General features: G+C 28.0%; 1 protein-coding gene across 16 annotated transcripts in view; it reads left to right on the plus strand.

Moving 5' to 3' along the window:
• The window catches only part of LOC107453494 (F-actin-monooxygenase MICAL3), a 113,051-nt gene that overhangs the window by 60,772 nt on the left and 31,246 nt on the right, over positions 1 to 21,033 (plus strand). For 6 of the 16 annotated variants that reach the window (XM_043047107.2, XM_043047112.2, XM_043047113.2 and 3 more), the window contains exons 7-13: positions 371 to 460; positions 2,181 to 2,264; positions 2,918 to 3,022; positions 3,803 to 3,933; positions 4,374 to 4,477; positions 9,204 to 9,224; positions 12,154 to 12,225. In XM_043047107.2, coding sequence (XP_042903041.1) covers positions 371 to 460; positions 2,181 to 2,264; positions 2,918 to 3,022; positions 3,803 to 3,933; positions 4,374 to 4,477; positions 9,204 to 9,224; positions 12,154 to 12,225 — 607 coding nt within the window. The remainder of the gene's footprint in view (positions 1 to 370; positions 461 to 2,180; positions 2,265 to 2,917; positions 3,023 to 3,802; positions 3,934 to 4,373; positions 4,478 to 9,203; positions 9,225 to 12,153; positions 12,226 to 21,033) is intronic. The other 10 variants (XM_043047108.2, XM_071188442.1, XM_043047109.2 and 7 more) reach the window with 6 other exon arrangements.

Consider the following 21,033-nt stretch of genomic DNA (forward strand, 5'->3'; position numbering starts at 1 on the left):
AAACAGATTTTTATGAAAATTATACTCATTGTGAGAAATTCTATTGGTTTTTTAAAATAGAAAGCATAGAAACAACAGGAAATATTTTTTTAAAAAAAAATAGAAAGAATAGCACTTACTTCAAGTATGCATGTGTTTCACTGCTGTGAGCTTCAAAAAGCTTGAAACTCTTTCCATTAATTTCTATTTCTGCAATAAACGAGCTTATAAAAACACTATTCCAATGAATTTGTTTTTGTTTATCAAGTATAATTGTGAATGTTTGAATTGTGCATCATTTTGAGTTTATGACTAACTTGTATGTATCTCTTTACTAACTTGTTTCTCCTCATTCATTTTGCATGTTTTTCTTGTGTTTGATGAAAACTAGAAATCAAACTATGCTCAAAATGGAGGAAACCGTAGAGGTATTTCTCCCGATAGAGAAATGATTAGCACTGGAATAGATGTCAGAGCTCTTGTAAGTTCCTAATATATTTCATACAAAATCATAAATGCACAACTAACAATATCTTCTATTATCTAACAATCCTACGGCATGAAACTAACTATAACTTTTAAGTTATTTCTTTAACAGTATTGCACTTCTCACAAAAAATGCGCTCTTAGATATGATTTTTGGTACATATAAGCTCAGCACTATTTTATAACGTCAGATTAAACACTAATTTTTCATTGATATTACAAACCCTTAAGTACTGAGCTAACAATATTGGATACATTAATGGATATTTTAGTCATAAGTTTTATTTTATATATTTTACAGAATTTTTAATTATTTGAATAACTAAAGCAAGTGTCTCTCTTCTCTAAATCTAAGACATATTTAAACATAATACAGGGTTGCCACTCCACAGGGAAAATGCAGGGAATTTAAAAATCACCAAAAATAACAGGGAAAATGCAGGGAGTTTTGATTTTTTCTTTACAAACTGGGAAAATACAGGGAATTTTGTTTCTTATTTTTGTCTTTTAAAAAATGGTGACCACTCAAGGCGTGATTTATAGGATATTTAACCATGACATTTCGGCTATTAACTGTTTCATTACTAAACTATTTCATTTACTATAGCATTATTTAAGCATGTTCAGCTGTTTTTCCAGCAATTTAAACTAATAAATATAGTTAGCCCAATATAGCTCACACAAGAGCACAGTAATTGTTGTTTCCTCTTAATATAAATTGTGTGTATAAAATGTACAGGAAAAACACAGGGGATTTTTTTTCCAGATTTGAGTGGCAACCCTGTAATATCAAGATTTTTAAATAAATAAATACAGATGAAGTCATATTGATAATTGTTTTAATTAAGAGGTGTTTATGTTTTCTGAAGGTTTGTCACTAACTTTATGTTAAAAATTTTGTCACTAACTTAATGTTCATCATACAACATATTTCTATGAAAAGCAAATTGTACTTACTACTCCAATTTTTGTCTATTCATTTACAGTGCATTCATTATATGAGTCACAAATAAGGAAAAGTTTCTTTTAATTTACTGTATATATGAATGCCTTTATTTATGTACGCACATTTTGTGAGAATTGATTTCCTTTAAATATGTCTCTCAAGAAGTTAATTTGAGGAAAATTAAATAATTAAAATATAATTGAAAATTTTGTAGTTGAAGACTGTTATTTTTTATTTATTTTTTTTTTTTTTTTTTTTTTTTTTTTTTTTTTTTTTTTNTTTTTTTTTTTTTTTTTTGTATATTTCTTAGTAACAGTGAAATATTACAAAATATGCACAAATGATTATTTCTCTGTATTTGATCAACTGAATTATTTCTCTGTTTTTTCTAACTAGCAAATAAAAGCCAGTTTATCATGCCCGAATATCTGGCTAAACAGTTATAAGTTCTGCAACAAATGGTTCAGATCAAATTTTCATTTTATTAAACAGATTTTCAACTTTAAATGTACCTAATTTTTATTTGCTTATGAAACTAGCAAGTCTTTCATTGAAAAAAACAATGCAATGCCATTTTCTGAAGATTCTTACAGTGATATATTATATCTAAAATAATATTGTAAAATGCAAATTTTAAATATATTTCTTTGTCACAAACATTTCATTTACTTTTTTTAATAGTTGCCATAGACATGTTTTTTTCTTCATATTACTTTATTATTGTCAGGTAAAATACTACGTTTTAGATATAGTTATTTATTGCATATAGAAATCCTACTTCATTTTGGAAAAAGGAGAAATCAAGTATAAAGGTCCACCCCATATAGAAACTGGCATTTCTGTGAAAATGTTGGTAAGAACAATTCGTTGTCAGTGAGGTGGCGGGAATCATTCCAATTATGCATAAATATTTGTATTCTATTAAGTTGCACGTTTTCTTTTTAATAGTTTTCTCTGTATAATTTTACTATGACCTATTGAAATTCTGAGTTATTATTATATATTAAATTTAAAGCTCTAGTAACTTTTATTGCAATCTTTATTTCTTAATAAATATTATAAATTTATGTGTTTATCTGAAAATGTAATGCATGCTTGTTTAAATTCTGTTAGTATTAATTTTGTGACAAAATTAGTACAAATAGTCTTTAACCAAATAAAAATTTGTACAGAAACTTGATTTGATTGTATTTTAGTAAAGCTTTATTTAGTACTACTAGTATTTTCAAAATTAGTTCTAATTGTATTAAATCAAGCTTTACAAAAAGTACTACAAAATAGTTTTTGTTTGAACTGAAAAAATTTTAGTTTTGTACTATCATTTAAACAGTGGGTATGTGTTGTAATTTGTGGTATATGTTTGTGATTTGATAAGGAAATTGATATTGTTAGCTCATTACAAATGGGTATACTTAAAATGGTCTATCTTTAATAAAGGTTATTTTGTAAGATTTTCAAAACTCAAATTAATTAATGTATAGTTGAAATTTGTACCGATATTTACAGAAATCAAGTTTTACTAAGAGTACTGAAGAATTGCAGCAGAATAATCAGCCAGAAGAGGTAAAATCATCTGTTGATAGGGTAAAAGTGCAGCGCACTTTCAGTCAGGTATTGTTTTCTTAACTTTTTTAGCATTTATTTTTCACTTAGAAAATAACCTGATTAACAAAAATAGCTCCTAAATATCAGTTTTTTACCAATCTAAATGTTTTATCCAATTGTTCTTTAATTGCACCACATAATATTCAAAAATTAATTTATTATAATTCTAATCATTTTATTTTTATTAAATAATGCTACATATATAAACAAGTTTTATAATTCAAAATCTATTATTAATGAAATTATATGTGTTAAATATTTGACTAGTGAAAAGTCTGCTAATTTAGAACTAGTAGCTCCCCAATTACTAAAAAATTTGAAAACTACCTACTGTGTCCTAAACTTAGGTAATCTCTGTTTAGTGTATGTAATATGCATGGCATCATATTTAAGATGTCATATAATAACCTGATTATTTTTATTTGATTCTATTTTTAACTAATTTTTTAAGATTGCATATTTTCAATAAATGTATAGTAATTAATTTGCCTATTTTGGTTTATATAAACTAACTTTCCTCAATGTGTGCCAATTTCTTTTGTAATAGCTAATTGTCATAAAAAGAGAAAATTTATTTTATAAAACAAACTAAGAACTAATGACATAATTAATTATACAAGTTCTTAAGTTTAAAATTATGTATGTAATAATTATTAACTAATTATTTAAAACTTTAAAAACACATTATGTTTTAGTTTATTAAAATTATCAAAAAAATTAAATAAATAATTTTAACTAAAGTATATTTTCCTTTACCTGATTGTTAATCATTTATTTATTTTTTAGACTCCTCAAGATGAACTTTGCCTTTGCAAAATATGTGGAAAACATGTCTATCAAATGGAAAAAATGAAAGCTGAACGCAATATATTTCACAAGAATTGCTTTCGCTGCAAGGAATGTAATAAACTTCTTAAGTAAGCTTTCTGATTTGTGATATTAATTTTGCGTTCATAATTTACAATTGGTGTTGTTTATGCACTTGAATGTAATTAGTTTTCAGTAACTTTAAACCACAACAGTTTGTTATTATAGTAGTTGTTTATGCAAGATTTGTTTTATATGTTTAAAACTGTTAACCTTGCACTAACTCTAGCCTTATAGTGTTTTTAACTTCTATATATTCAACTTTAATTGCCATTACGTTATATTTTCTTTCTTCAAAAATTCTCTGACTNTATATATATATATAAACCTTATTATATAACTAAATATATCATGGAAAACTTTTTCAAAAAAGTTTTTAGTATATAACTCCCTATTGCTTAGAATATATACTTTTAAAATGGATTCTTCTGTTTAGTTCTATGGTAAATATTTTTTTCAAATTTAAATAATGAATATTTGTTCATTTTAGTGTGGATTCTTATTCATCAAATGAAGGTGACATATATTGCAAACCACATTTTCGGCAACTGTTTCAACCAAAAGCAAGATTCGATGGAGAAGATGGTGCCCCAAGTGAGAATATTTTTAATGCTTTTGTTCTGAGGATTTATGCTGTATTCTTAAAACTGTAAAATGCTATCCATGAAATATTATGCATACAAAGAATGATTGCAAGGCTTGCATATTTGAAAACTAACACTAACAAAATGACTTTATATGATTTTTTTAATCTCTTACATCCATTAATATTTTCCCTTTTTTTCTTACTCAAACAAATAAATTAAACCTTTGGAAAATTTTTGTACAAATTTGCCTGAAGAACTTGATACTTATAAAATGTGTCAGTTCATCAAACAGAAATATAAATTATAATGCAGTACTACATTCACATAATATTGAGAATTTATGGATATATGTAAAGAGGTTAATGAGTCATAATGTAATTTACTGTAAAAGTATTTTTATAAGACTTTTCAAAAGAGGACAAAAAGTTTATGCTGAAATTCCTCTTACTTGCTCTATGTATTTATTCCTCTTATTTGCTCTATGTAGAAAAAATTAATTCTGCTAACGTAAAATTTCTGTCATCATATGAAAAATTGAATCTTCATGAGTAAAACCTTTTTCCTGTTGTTATATCTTTTTTAAGCCTCTCTTATTTTTGTGTTCAAAAAAGTGTGAATTGTTTACATTTAAGTAAAAAAAAGCTTCTAAATAATTATTATTCTAAAACCAGTTAATTCAAAATCATTAAAATACTTAAAAGAAATGACAAGTTCTGTAGATAATTTTAGAATTTGTGACAATGTCTGGAATTGGCGCACTTATTCCCTTAATTAAAAACACTTCAAATGATATTTTTGTGTGATGCATATTTTTCTTACATAATTGGCAGTTTTAGCAATCTTAAAGTGAATTGTGATTTGGTTGCTTAAAAATTCTGCAAGTAAACCATTTTTATACTTTTCCTTAACTTAAATAGTTACAGAAGCTAGACAATAAAATTTTGCTTCTAGTAACTACCATTCTTTGATTTTTTAGAAAATATGTTTAAAAATATTTATTACAGAGAGAAATGAATAAAATTCAAAAATTGTTTTTTTAATAAGCATTTTTGGTATTTATTTTCATCTAGCTATTTAAAGTAATGTTTCTTACAATATTTAATCAAATTCAAAAATATGTGTATTCATCAAAACCTATAAGTTTCAAGAGCAGTTCAATTATACTAATGTAATCTACCCTTAAAAAAAGAAATCTAAAAAAAAAAAGAAGTTTAAATTGAAATCCTTTTATCTATGATTTTTACTTAGGCGAAAAGGAGAAATTATTAAATACAGTGGGTGATCGGTTAACGAACATAATCCGTTCCAAGACTATGTTCGCTATCCGAATTGTTCGTTAACCGATCATCGATTCACCATAGACTTCTATGTGAAATCGTTTAATTCGTTCTGGAGACCCTAAAAATTAAATTTTAAAAAATTTATGATTTCTTTGTAAGTTTTTTTAAAAATAATATATATACATATAGTCTTGCATATTAATCAGTCCTTTTCATTTTTTGCTTATGGGGCATTGAAGAACATGTCCAATGTCGATAGATTTTCTCTCTTTTTCAGGATTTTCCGGAAGTAATTAATAGCATTGTCGTTGTAAAGATCCCCAACCCTACTGACATCAGCTTGGTTTGGATGCCATTCTAAGACCATTGCTCTGACATCCTCCCACTTTTTCGAAAGATCTTTAATGGCAGATGTCGGCATTGGTCCTCTTTTGTCTTCCTCTTGTTCAGAAGGAGACACATTTCGCTGTGTTTCATAATGTTCTTCATTCAAAATTTCTTGGAGTTCTTCTGTCGTCAGTTCATCTTCATGTCCCATTATGAGTTCTTCTATGTCATCCTCGTTCACCTCCACTTCCAGATCTCTAGCAGTTGTCAAAATTTTATCCATAATTTCAGGGGTGTTTCTCTGATCACCTCTGTCTCCTCGAACGAAGGATGGACACAGCTTCCGCCAAGTAGAAATCAACTGTCGCTGTGTGACTTCTGACCACGTCTTTCGAATAAAACGAATAGCTTCAAGAATGTCAAATTTTTTTTTCCAAAACTTTTTTAAAGTCATTGTTGAGGAGAATTGGTTTGCTTCAAAACACCGACGAAACAGCGCGCGAGTGTACAATTTCGTGAAAGCCGCAATAACCTCCTGATCCATCGGCTGAATCAGAGAAGTCGTATTCGGAGGTAAAAACTGAACTGTCAGCCAGGGAAAGTCTGTCAACAAATTATCTTCAAGATCCTTTGGATGTCCTGGTGCATTGTCCAATAGCAGCAGTGCTTTCAACGGCAAGTCATTGGTATCAAGGTAGTCCCTGATGCTAGGGGCACAAACTAGCCATTCCTTGAAAAGATACTGTGTGACCCATGCCCTCTGATTCGATCCCCACATTACTGTCAGTTTGCTCTTAGTTATGGAATTTTTTTGAATGCTCTGGGATTCTCAGAGTGCTAAACGAGAAGTGGTTTAACTTCATATCACCACTAGCGTTAGCTCCCAAAAGTAACGTCAATTGGTCTTTCATAGGTTTATGCCCAGGAACACTTTTCTCATCTTTCGTGATGTAGGTACGGTTCGGCATGCGCTTCCAAAACAAACCAGTTTCATCACAATTAAATATTTGTTGTGGACGATACCCTTTTGTTTCAATGAATTCTTGAAATTTGAGACAGTACTTCTCAGCTGCTTCTTTATCTGCACTAGCAGACTCACCATGCATTAATACATGTTTAATTCCAGACCTTCTTTTAAACTTTGTAAACCAGCCAGTGGTAGCCTTGAATTCTAACTCCTCGGATGACGAACCTGGAGTTTGTTCTTTCAATTTCTCAAAAATTTCTCTAGCCTTCTCTTGAATGATAGGCATACTAGTTACATCTCGTTTCATTTTCCGTTCATTTATCCGAACTAAAAGCAACCTTTCCATTTTATCATGAATGGCACTTCTTTGCTTCGCAGATGTGATTTTCGTTGCACCTTCATTGTACTCCTTCATTCTCCATAATTCAAGTTTCATTTAGTAATTATCAATATACTAAGCATGCTTTAAACATTTATCCTTTCAGTGATCTTATTTTGTATGCAAAATGATAACAAATGTTTAATATTAATTTTTGAAAGTGTTCGTTATCCGAATATGTGTTCGTTATCCGAACATAAAAAACTTTCCTGAAAGTGTTCGTTAACCGATTTGTTCGTTAACCGATCTGTTCGTTAACCGATCACTCACTGTAATATATTTCATGTTGAAACAAAACCTCTTCCTACTATCAAAAATAAATAAATAAATTTTGCAGAAAGATATATAACTTCGGAATAAAATACTTTTATTATATTTTAGATTAATCAAAACATTAAGCCCTTTGTATTTTAAATAGTGCTTTCTTTGTGAATTAATCATTTAAAACTAAATTGGAATAAAAATGCTAATTTGATATATTATTATAATTGCATGACACTAGTTTTTAATACCTATATATTCTCTTTTTACCTATTCTGACAAGTGGTTTTATGCAAGGCAATTTTTTCTATCACCTAAAAAAGACAAGAAAATTATGTAATCTGTCAGGTTTCCTTTGGCTTTTCTTGTTGCCATTTCAAATGTTTATATTTTTAACGAACAAAAATAAAATACTTAAATAGACTATGTCAGTAAATGACCAATTTAAATTACACGTACATTGCCAAATTAAGCTAATGCAAAATATAGTAACTTTATACATTTACTTACCAGGACAGTGCTTTTGAAAATTAAAAATGGTGGCAAGGTTGTTTTATCATTTGTCTACTGCTGAGAGAATATCTCCGTGACTACCACAATTAATAAAATTTTCAGGCTACATTATGTGAAAAAAATGTATCTTATGTGCCTAATACAAGGAAAATAGTAGCTAATATGAGAAAGTCAAAATCACAATAAGTAGCTAATATGAGAAGTCTTTAAAAACCAGCTACTGCTTTTTTATATTCAAAACACTTCCCTAATTTTTAAGGATAGAGGTATCCCCTTTATTAAGTTAGTAGTGGCTCAAATTATTGTAATTGTGTGATTTGCTTTCTGTTCTACATTATATTAGTTATTATACTTATTGTGATTTAAATATTTTATTAAACTGAATATTAATTTTGCATTTGACACGTGAAGTGTGAAATTTCCATTTTTTAAAATTAGTTCATATTTCTGTCTTTATCAGAATATCTTTAGAGTGTTTTTATTTGTGCTTCATTTGCTCAAATGTTTATAACATTGCTTTAGTAGTAAAGAGAATTGCATGGTTTGTTACTTCTTCTAATTAATATGACATTAATTAAATTTAGAAAACCTTTAGATTATGAATGTTTAGAAACATTTTTTTAAACTTTATTTTGCTTAAATTAAGCAAATTAAAGGCAGAAATAAAAGTAACTGAAAGACATATAGCTGTTTTGATTCTGTAAATAGTTATTATCAGATCCTAGGTAAAGAATGACATTCTCTATCATAGCATCTATTCTGTATTTAAAAAAAAAGATTCTATACCTTGATGATGATGCTTGTTTATTACATTACAACAGCTGTACATCTTTTAAATATTTTTATTTGTGTTTATTTTACCCAAGATAACTCTTCCTTATTTATAATTATTATGCTTGTTATCTTTAATGTTCTTGAAATTATCAATAATCAATGCATGAATCACTGTTTGCTGTGTTATCACTAATAACTGCATCTTTTCATTCCATGCTTCCTTGCTATACAGCTGAAATATTGACTGATGAAGGTAATAATTTAAAAGTATTTGAATGTTAAAAATTGCCTTGTTAATAATGTGATGTGCTTATAAATTTAAAATTAGTGAATTCTAATTTTTTTTAGAAACCAATAATTAAATTGTAAAAAAGAATGTTATCTAAAATCTTGTAATACTATATAAGCGTAATCTTGTATAAGCTCATAAAAAAATAATTAAAAAAAAAATGCTTTAGCTATAAATTAGAATTTGTGCACTGACTTTAACCATTTCATTGTGGAATACAAATGGTCATGTCTATTATCATGTCTATTTAATATGTAATATTCAATTAGTAATTCTTGAGATGTAGTTTTGCATACTTGTAATTTAATTTAAGAATTGATAAATTGCTTAAATTTTGCCTTTACTTTTTTTGTGAATGACAGAACTATAATTATTACATATATACTGAAAAAGACAAAGTTAACAAAAAAAGCTGTCAAATATTTTCATTTATTTTTCATAGAATATTTAACACAGATTTAAGTTATCAAAATTTGCATATTTTAGCTATGATAAAGAAAAAAGAATAAAGATAATTATAAAAATCCAAGTAATTGTCTAGAGGTTGTAGACGTCCTATGATTTCATATGTAGTTATGTGTAAAAGTTGACATTAATGTAACAATCTATCAAATTTCCTTAATTATTCTTTAAATTTTTAACAGAATTTTTCTGTTTCCATAATGTTTCTGAATTCAATAGAATCGTAGCGAATATATTATTTTAAAATACAGCCTTTGGTCAAAAAGTCATGGATAAAAAATTAAAATTATGATAAAACTGTGAAACAAAATTTTTTCGTTCTTTCACTAAAAGAGGATTTTAAAATTGGCTTAAAGTTTTTACGTATGTAAAAAGTGGATGTAGAACAGAAAAATTTCATTTCTTAAACAAAAAATTTTTTTTAAATAATTTGGGAGATTTTATTCTTGGGAAATATTCTACGTTAGTATATGTTTTGAAATTAAGTTTTGTGAAGAAACATGAATTTAGTTATTTTTTACAGTACTTTGTACGATAGAAAACAAATGACATAGTATGCTTTTCGTAATTTCCAAATTTAACTATGCCACCCCATATAGGATTGACAACCATAGCTTGCGAAACTCTTATTTAATTTTTAAAAGCTTATTTGAGTAGCTCTTATTCTTTAATGCTTAATTATTTTTATATCGCTGTATGTATCTGAAATTACTAATATATATATTACTTTTTATAACTAATTTATGAAGTAGGGTACTTAATATTTGCTCAAAATTTAAAATTGTTTTTTTTTCCTTTACTATGAATACTGATTTATTTATCTAATTTTTTTCAGTGTAAAAATCGAAATATAATTAACAAAATTAATAGCTTTTGTTACTGATTTAATTTTTCTTTTGGTTACAAAACCAACTTAATCCATTTTCAGAACTTTTAGAGAAGACACAATAAACATCTTTTATTCTGTAAGAAAATGTTTTAGAAGAAAAACCAAAATACTCTTATATTAAGATAGTTTTCGTTATCCTCAACAAATGTTTATGATGACATTACTTATGTAATTAGTTAAGTAGAAACATTAGCTAAGAGTTTTAAAAAGTATATAAAGCTATCTTAAATTATTAGCGGTATAATACAAGAAATGTTTTTTAATCATTGATTTATGAGGGGAGGGAGATAAAGCAATATGGTAATTGCCGCATTGGTTATCTGTATTCCTTAATTAAGATAATAAATATTTTTAAGCAATTTAATATCTGCAGTCCCTTGTCAAATTATTAGACACACTTGAAGATCTTATGTAAAATCTTAATTATCAGGTGATACTATATAGCTGTATTGTTTTCACGCAACTAAAACCTGTTTGCACTTGTTTACATTCGTGTATCAATTGGTTAAATTAGACAGTATATAATATAAATTCAATGACTTGATAAATTACACGATATATTATATAAATATATCAGGTATTATATTAGTATATTATATTAGTATATTATAATAATTAGGCCAAATTATTAGGCGTACTGTAGTTCTTTTAATAATTGCAAGTTTTGCACGAGTTTATATGCATTACTTGTATACTTTAACATACATGAGATGTGTTTTTATTCAGGAGATTTTTCATATACTTCCTATTTGCATTTATTTTTAAAGTATTGCATTACAATGTAAACCAATTGATACACGAACGTGAACAAGTGCAAACCGGTTTCAGCCGCGTAAAAAGAATAAAGTTGTAATTAAAAGATTAGTTTAAAAAGTGCATCGAGCTAGTTTTGAATTATAAAAAAAAAATGTAGTTGGAAAATGTTTCTGTAACCACATGGCATTTACTTCAATTTCTTAAAGCTTATCTTAAAAGAAAAGAAAATGATGAAATACAAGGATTAAGTACCTTGCAAATTAGACTGCAATTTTTTTTCATTTAAGATATTTTATAGTCACTTTGTCATTGTATCGTGCCATAGTGTTCACCACCATCAGTATACCTTGATATATCTTACTAGTATGTTAAAAATTTCATAGAGCTTCTAGTACTGTTTATATGAAAATTTTACTCTTTTGAAACTGACACTTGCTCCTCTAATGAGTTTTTCTTATTATTCTTGGATGAAATCCATAGTACCCCATCCTTTAAAAATACCTTCATTATGTCATTTTTTTGTTTAAGAAAATACTCTTTTTTATTATAAATGGCTTTGTAAATGATTTTCAAACTATCAGTTTTAGATATTTATTTTCCAATAAAATATAATATTCAATAAAAGTTAATGAAATGCTGTTTTATTTTTAATTGAAAAGTAAAAAAATTATAATTATGAAGAAATTCCTTATAGTTTTTTTAGTATTTTAATATTCTTGTAGAGTTCTTTGTGTCTGACATAATTCTATTCAATAATATATTCTATATTTTAATTTTATTTTCTAGGAAAACAAAGACGAAATGAAATGATAATTCGAGAAAATGTTCCTGCTGAATTACCTCCAGATGTTATCAGATGTAAGCTTCATTTTTATTTTAAGAACTGCATGTATGTTATTGCTCGATTAAAAAACTTTATTGACTTCAAAAATATCTAGATAACATCATTTAAAATTTTTAAATCACTTTTGTTTATTCTCATTCACACCTGGCAAGTCTTAAGAATGGGTGCCTCTTTTTGAGTGCTTGAAACAGGTCAACTTTTATTTCCTTTTGCATATATGGTGAACAAAGTTTTTTAATCAAATAATATCTTACTGCTTTAGTTTCTTGGTATTATTTGAGTTATATATATATGTATATATATATATGTTGCTTTTTTAACTGACATTTTCTAGGCATAACCAAAATATAGCATTAAAAAGTTCCTGGTAAATTTTTTTTTCTGATGCTGTTGTCAAGCATTTATATTTAAGTCTATGCACATTGCATTTCTTATACTTATGAGATTTTTGTTAATTTTTTCAAATTTTGTGAATGTTAATTTAAAGTTCCTATAAACTGGAATGGGGTGCATAAATTTTCTAATTAATTTAAGACTCTATTACCTTCAAAATCTAGGATTTTTTTAGCAAAAAAGAAGATAAATTTAGAGTGTCTTAAATTAGAAATTAGAAGCATTTTACATTATGAATGAAAAATGATGTAATATATTAAAAAATAAGTTGATATATTAGAAGACCAATATATTAGATTGTTGTATAGTATAGTGGATTTTTTAACTATTTTTTCAGCAAATATATTTTATACATTTAGAATAATTCACCTTAATTGTTATTGTTAATTTGTTGCATCGTTTATACTTTTCCATGACCACCTAACTAATTGGTTTTCTCCCATGTTACTTAACATTACCTTCAAAAGGAGTATGAATTTGTCCAGGGGCTTAATTTGCCACGGATTAATTTATAAAAATATCATTCTTCATGCTTATACACTTCATATGGTTAACATGGCTATTATTTTTTTCTTAGATAAACTGTGAAGTAAGATTAATTACTGCAACTAAAAAGTGAAATAATAGTATTGTTCGCTAGCTAAGCTTAAAATTGTAAATCAATTTTATAAAACAATTTCAAAATTTTTTTTCTATTTTGCGTATAATTTTGCATCATTAATAATTTCACTAGTGACATATATGGTGACAACTTGGTGACAAAAAATAATTAAGCTTTTACAGTGCTGTTTAACAACTAAGTATTTAAGAACAAATATTTTCCTGAAAAACTATTAAGATTTATAAAGTTATTAGTTAATCACATATTACTTTCTCTGGATTATTTTTTGTTATTTTTTAAATGTGAGGTATTTCAACAGTTTCCAATAACTCTTTTAAATTTTTTTAATATATTAAGTTAATTTTGGGATTTTTTATCATAAAGGAATAATATTGCTATTTTACTAAATCCTTAGCTTATTATTTCATTATCTATAGAATTAAAATTATTGAATGAAAAATTTTGTGCATTAGTCTAGTAAAGATTGTCAATTTATGCGCATTAGTAGATTGAAAATACAAAAAGTTGATGGTAAACAATGAAAAACAAATTGAAGATAAATTTCAAAAGATGAACATTTTTGATAATGTTAAAAAAGTGGAGATATTAGTTGATTTGAGTGGGTTTAACTTAACTCCTGTTAATCTCTGATGACTTCATAGTTCAATTATCACTGGCGCAGGAATTTAATTTCTGTTTTGTTTATTGAAATTCTCTACAGTTGGTAGGTGTAAAAGGAAAATTAAAGCTAATTGTCAATTTTGCCTCCCATTTTTGATCGCATCAAAAACATGCAAAGTATATTTTTCTTCAGTTTGCAATTTGTTGCTAAACTGCAGTTCTTAATTTTCTGATAAAAGTTCAAAACTGTGTGATAATGAGGTTATCATCAATAATCATAAATATTTCAGATTTCTAGGCATGTAACTAAGTATCTTAAAAAAATAATAATAAACTACTAGGTAGGTTTTTTCTTTTGTTGACTTTTCATTTTTGTAAATGAGGCAGTGTTATAATCATTGCTAATCAAAAGGATTGTAATGTTTTTATATCGGCCTTTGTTTATAACTGTCAGTGAAAGAGTTTGATATTCAAGTTGTAAAAATGGACAATACACTAACTGTGCTACGGGTATGTATTTTATCCTTTTTATGAGATCTGTAACTAGTTGGAAGAACAACAAATTTCTAAGTTGAGGTAATTATTATTTATTATAATATCATACTGGCTTTAAATTATGGCATAGTAATTAATAAAATTTTAAAAAGCCTAATCAGAAGTTTTTATGAATTGACAAGTTTTTGTCTGCTTAGTTGACAAAAACTTGTTAATTTGTACTCTTGAAGTGGATTGACTTCAAGTAGGTTTCAACAGATACCTCTGAATGGTTCTGGAAAATGGTTTACTTTTAATAATTGTTTTTTCTTTTCACTCTAAAGAGTTCCTTCTTTCTTAACCTCAACATTATTTATTCTACTAAAACTATTATTGAAATAATAATAACGTTATTCAATTATATTCTAATACTAAAAACAAATAAATATAGTACAGTACAGAACCCGTTATCCGGAAATCAGAAAACCGGAAAACCAAAAAACCGGAACGAAATTCGATAAATTTTTCCGCCATTTAAAAAAAAAAATTATTTTCCTCATAAGATTTTAGGATTTTTCTTTCTATTTTGAAAGATCTTTACCTTACCATCATTTTGGAAATAATCTTTAGTGTACTACTTCATCGTTTTTTCTTCTTTTTAAGATTATTTCCAATATTTTTTTTTTTTTAGTTAGGTTTAACAATAAAAAAACGGCTTTTTGCAGCGATTCAGAAAACCGAAAAAATCAGTTATCCGGAATAGCGATGGTCCCGATCGTTCCGGATAATAGGTTCCCTACTGTATATCATAATTTTCTTCATGTGCTTACAAACTATAGAAAAATTAGGTTTTAAAAAGTGAAATTTATGGAAAAATATTGTTTAATATTTGAGGGGTAAATTTATCATTTCTTCAACATTTAACGTACTTGTTCACTTTGTATCATAGAACTCTTGCTATTTATTTATTTTTTTTTTTTTTTTGCCTGTCTCTAATTTTGAAAAAAGTTAAAATATTTATAAATAGCATGTAAAATTGCTTTATATATCATATTAAGATTTTTTTTATTTACACTAAGTAATTTAAAATATTTTGTTGGACTATTAATGTGTGAAGTTTCAGCAAAAGGATCAGTTGATATTTACAGACCTAATGATGATATTTATAAGTTCTTCTCTAGTATGTTACAATAATAGTATGTTATAATAAGTAATAATAATACTTGTAACTTAAAATTACCTATTTTAACTTTTCAACTATTGTTCACAAGTTATTCCTATAATAATAGAAGGTAACAATGATTAAGAGGTTGATTTTTCAGAGTTTTTTTTTATATATATATATAAAATGGAGCAATTAATAAAATTTGAAAATCTTTTCTTGTTTTACTCATTTCTCTTGTTCTAGGGATTTATTTTTATTCCTGCTGTAATTTATAAAATCTGAGCTTGATATGCCCTTAAAAGTGATCAAACTTGTGTATTTGAGAATATTCAAGAACATTTAGATTTTTTTGTTTTGATATTTTGATCAGGACAAAGAATGTGTGATTATGACAGTTGTGTAGATGGTTAACAACACTATTTTCATTTGTTACACTAATATTTTAACTATGTTCAGTGTTTTAGTAGATTTTTTAATTGTATAGTGGGTATTCTTTTTTTTCTGGTGCAAATCTCAGTGAACAGAACTTAGCTATTTTTATATAGCTTATCATTCTCATGTCTAAAAAGCATGTTGATAATATTAGGTAAATAAAATTATACATCTTCTAAAAGTTTATGCACTACTATATGGTATTTAAATTTGAATTACACTTTTATTCCAATCAAATTGATTGAAAATTTACTCAGCAACTCAAAATCAGAAAAACTCTTTAACACATGTGTGAAAAACCTGATATGGTCAATAACCTGCAGATAGTATCTCATATTAAAAGCATCAAATACATATACTGAATGCGAGATGGTCTGATTAAATACTCAGTTCAAAGTTAGAACACCCTCTCCTACTACATTATGAAATAGAATATAATATATATCATCTTCAGTTGATTTTACTTTTATAAAATATGCTAAGTAACTTTTTAAACAAAATGCATCTCAGTATTTGTTTGCCAGTGCTTTTCCTCAAGATAGAAATTGTTCTTCTCTCTTCAACTACATTTATATACATTTTATAATGTTATGTTGATATTGTTATGTTAGATCTGTTAAAAATAAAAATTTTAAACTTTATATTTTGATCTAGAATATATCAGTAATTTTTTTAAAGAGGTAACTGACAGTTTTAATTGAATTAGAGTAAAATTTTGTGCCCTCACAGTATATTTACTTTTATCTGAAAAGAAAGCTTGTGTATCTATTTGTGTTTTATGCAAAGCTACTGTTTCATTCTGTTTGTTATGGAATTAAGCACTCTAACATTAAAAAAACGTGTAAAACATTGCTTCAAAACCAAAAAGAGCAGTATTTTTAAAATTATGATCCAAAATTGATTTCATTTCTTAGTTAAATATTGCTGTTTTATATTAATACTTAGTTAAATATTGCTCAGTACTGCGACTATATGTTAAAAATTCATGCTTAAAATTTTGGGAAACAAAAACTGGACTAGTGAGCTTGACACTTCATAATTTTAATTTAAGTATAATTGTAAATATAACCAAGTTATCCTGAATTTTAATTGACTAAAATTTGATATGTTAAAACAATAGCTATAAATTATAGTTGACATAAAAATGAAAAAGTATAAAAAGCTACAAACATGTTATGACATTTTTTAACTACTATTACTTTTCACGCATACTTTTATTTCGTCATAATTTTTAATTAGGTATTTAGTTCATTCTCTCTTAGCCTCTAACAAAACCTTTTATATGCTAACTCAGCACCACTGTGGAAAAAAAGGTCAGAAAAAATTACACAAAATTTTTACTTAATGTTAATTTTATCACCCATTTAATTAATGATATTTTAAGCACATAGTCTTGCATATTCAATTTTTTCCCCTTCATCTACTTTAGAAATGCAATTTTATCTCAACATCAATTTCAGATATTTTATAAAAATTTCTTCTTCATTCGTTCCTAAAATAAAAAATAGAACCCCCTGAATAAGTTTTGATCTAATCATCATATTTTCACTTACTAGGACTTAATGTTCAGAGGCCTGATCTCAAATATGCTAATTGCGAGTGCTGAATGGTATCAGACTAAAAATCTCTTTTTCTTTGAATAAACCTAACTTTTCTTTTTTCAATGGATTCAGATTTTTGGTCCTCCAATCTGGGGGATAGAGGTAATTTGGAAAGCATGATCCCAATAGTTTGGTATGGGGAAAGTTTTTTTTTTATATATATATATATCCGTAGTTGAACAGCCGACCCAACTTTGGGTTTACGACAACTAATGTTTGATTCCATAGCCTTGTAATTTTGAACCAATCCAGAAGACAAGGAAACTCCTGGATCAGTACCCCCAGAGGTATTGATTCGTTATGGGAGCAAGGAGGACTTTGCGACTCGACAGATTTAACCTGCATCAGTCACCATTTACTACACGGGAGTCTTTGGCCGGCTGGGATCTAACTCTTGGACATGAGCCCAGTGCCCTACCAACCAGGCTATCCTGGCCTTAAGGGTAATGGTTTAAAGTTATGGCCCATTAATGTTAAATTTACTTGTTGTGTATTTCGCCATATCTCAATAACTTTTTAAGCTAATCAAAGAATTTGTGCACACAAAGACTTGTGCACGAAATTCGTTCATCCAAGGATATTTCTTTTCAAAAAGTAATTTTTAATAAATATTTATTATTTTTTTGAGATTTTATTAATAAAGATCAACAAAAACTTTGGATTGTAAGCTATGCAATGTTTTTCATCATTGTGAAGAATGTAGTTTTAAAATAAAAAAAATTGAGCATGATTGGTCATAGTTCCTGAGTTATCAAATTTTCGAAAAGTCGTATATTTTAAATTTGATTTATAAAAAACAGATTTTATAAAAACAGACAGTGGCACAAAAAAAATTTAATCAAATTTTTTTGAGAAAGGCAGAGAAGTAACTAACTTAAAGTGTTATATTCGTAGCAACTTTCGGGTAAAGCACTATAAACAAATCTATAAATAGAAAAAAAGAAAAAACTATTTTACTATTTGACAACAATATGTTAAGTTGTGCATTGTTTTTCCTCTACGAAAGGAACCATGTTGTGAATGAGCAAAAAGTATTAAATTTGGATTCTCGGTACATCTCAAAATAATGACGTGACTTCAGTAGTTAAAATTGAAATAATGAGCATAAAAGCAAATTGTAAAATTTTTTACCACCCTTTAAGGTTTAAATTTTAAAACAGAATCGAAAATTTTTAGGAAATCGGCTATCTAATTTCTGAGAAATAAAAATTTCAGAAAAGTTTTATATGTAAATTTTTACTTTTTTAAAAATTTAATCGATTCTATTAAAAAATTTTATGTGTTTAAAAAAAACTATTTTGCTTAAAAAAATTATTTTGCCTAAAAAAATTATTTTGCTTAAAAAAAACTTTTTTGCAAAAATAATCTATTTTGTAATTTAAAAAAAAAAAGAAAAATTTGCCTCAATTTATTTTTGAGTAATCAAATTTTATAAATGGGTACAATAATTTTTGATCCACGTAATTATTTTAAGCGGTATGACAAAAAGTAAGAATAACATTAAGGGAGTTAAAACAAAAGAAACAATGAAATATGAAAAAAAATTAATAAATATAGCAGCATTAAGGAGTTAAAATTTGCAATAAAATTGCAGCTATCCCTCATATTTCTGAGACCAAAAACCCAAATTTGTTAGGAAAAAAAAATTATGTTCATTCGAAGGAAATATGTTTTCTTGTCTGAATTCATATGAATCACTATTGAAGAAAGCAGTTCGTTTTTAGCCTTTTCGGTTTCTGACATTGTCTTCCGTTGTAAAATAAAAACATAACAATGAAGAAGTCGAAAGACACGAGGAAAAAGATATTATCGATGTTAGATATAGTTCTGTATATTTCAAAGCTTTATTGTAAATTAATACATGAGAGGGTTGATGATTTCATACTCAGATTAATTAGTATATTTAAAATTTGAATTTTGAACAGCTAACATTTTGTCGTAAAAAAAGCTAGAAAGTTATTTTTTGGCTTCGTTCTTAACGTCACATTAGAGCTACACTAATGAGCTATTGGCGACGGTCTTGGATTCAACCTTAATGATCAAGACAATAGCGAAATTATGCATAGCGTTTGTATTACGCTAACCGTAAAATGCTATACTTTAGCTAAACTCCGATTTTTAGGAAATGTGCTGTGAAGCTCAAATAGCGTTAGAGCTATGGGAAACGTTACCGTTTTATTTTGTTTCATAACCGTTGTAGAACAACCAGCCAGAGTTTACGACTATCAGTATTCAACTCCGATCAAGTAGTGGAAGAAATTTGCCTTCATGGAGGAATTTTTGATGGAACTAACCTGCATTTGTGTTACAGTGAGAGAAAAACCGCGAAAACCTCCCACTGTTAGCCTAATGGCAAGGGGACAGGCTCGGTCATTGGGAAAATCTAGGCTTCGTGGAGGCTTTGACGGAACTAATCCACACGGAGAGGAAAACCTCCCACGGTTAACTCAACGGCAAGGGGATTCTAGTTTTGATCGATCTACCACTGAAAATATTTTGCTTCAGCACTGTGGTCGTAGCGAGCCTGATCCAGAATTCGTAACCAGCCATCGCTGGGATTAAAACCTGTGTCCCCTCATTAGAACGTGACGACTCCATCCCTTGAGCCACCGCGGCTCAAACGTTAACATTTTATTTTATAACCGGCGTTGAACAGCCGGCCTAATTCTGAGTTTACGACCATCAATATTCTCTCCGTAACCTTGCAATTTTAAACCCAACCCAAAAGACAAGGGAACTCCTGGCTCAAGCATTGGGACAAACTTTTGAATGGAACTGATTCTCCTTTGCGTTACATGGAGTGGAAAATCATAAAAACCTCCCATGGTTCACCCGATGTTAAGGGGATTCTAGCCAATGATCCGTCTACCACTGAAGATATTTTACTTCAGCACTTAGGTCGTTACGAGCCGAGAGCAGAATTCGTACTTACCAGCTAACGCTTGGGTTCGAACCTGGGTTCCCCTTTTCGGGAGTTGAATGGTCTATCCCCTGAGCCAACGTGGCTCCAATAATCTCTCGAAAGGCTGATGTGACCGCGCTCTAATCTACCACAATTTAATTCGAGGGTAGATTGTGGTAGCAATTAACCAGCCTCCATACCACGCTCCCCATCCGCCTAATAGTGCACGGGATTTCAGCAGGATTCAGCTGCCAATAGCGTCTGAAACCACTGAAAACATTACATTAGGAGTCCGAGCTAATAAAACACAATCGAAGGAAATTCAATACTACCTAATCATAGGCCGAGGTAGCCTGGTTGGTAGGGCACTGGTCCCATGTCCAAGAAGAGGTTGTGGGTTCGATCCTCGCCAGCCGAAGACTCCCTATGTAGTAAATGCTCACTGATACAAGTAAAATCTGTCGAGTCACAAAGTCTTCCATGTTGCCATAACAAATCATACTTCTTGGGGTACTGATCCAGAAGTTTCCTTGTCTTCTGGATTGGTTCAAAATTATTGTACAAGGCTACGTAGTTGAACATTAGTAATCGTAAATCATAAATTGGGTCGACTGTTCAACGACGGATATAAAT

This window comes from Parasteatoda tepidariorum, chromosome X2 (assembly GCF_043381705.1).
Source record: "Parasteatoda tepidariorum isolate YZ-2023 chromosome X2, CAS_Ptep_4.0, whole genome shotgun sequence".
Lineage (NCBI taxonomy): Eukaryota > Metazoa > Arthropoda > Arachnida > Araneae > Theridiidae > Parasteatoda > Parasteatoda tepidariorum.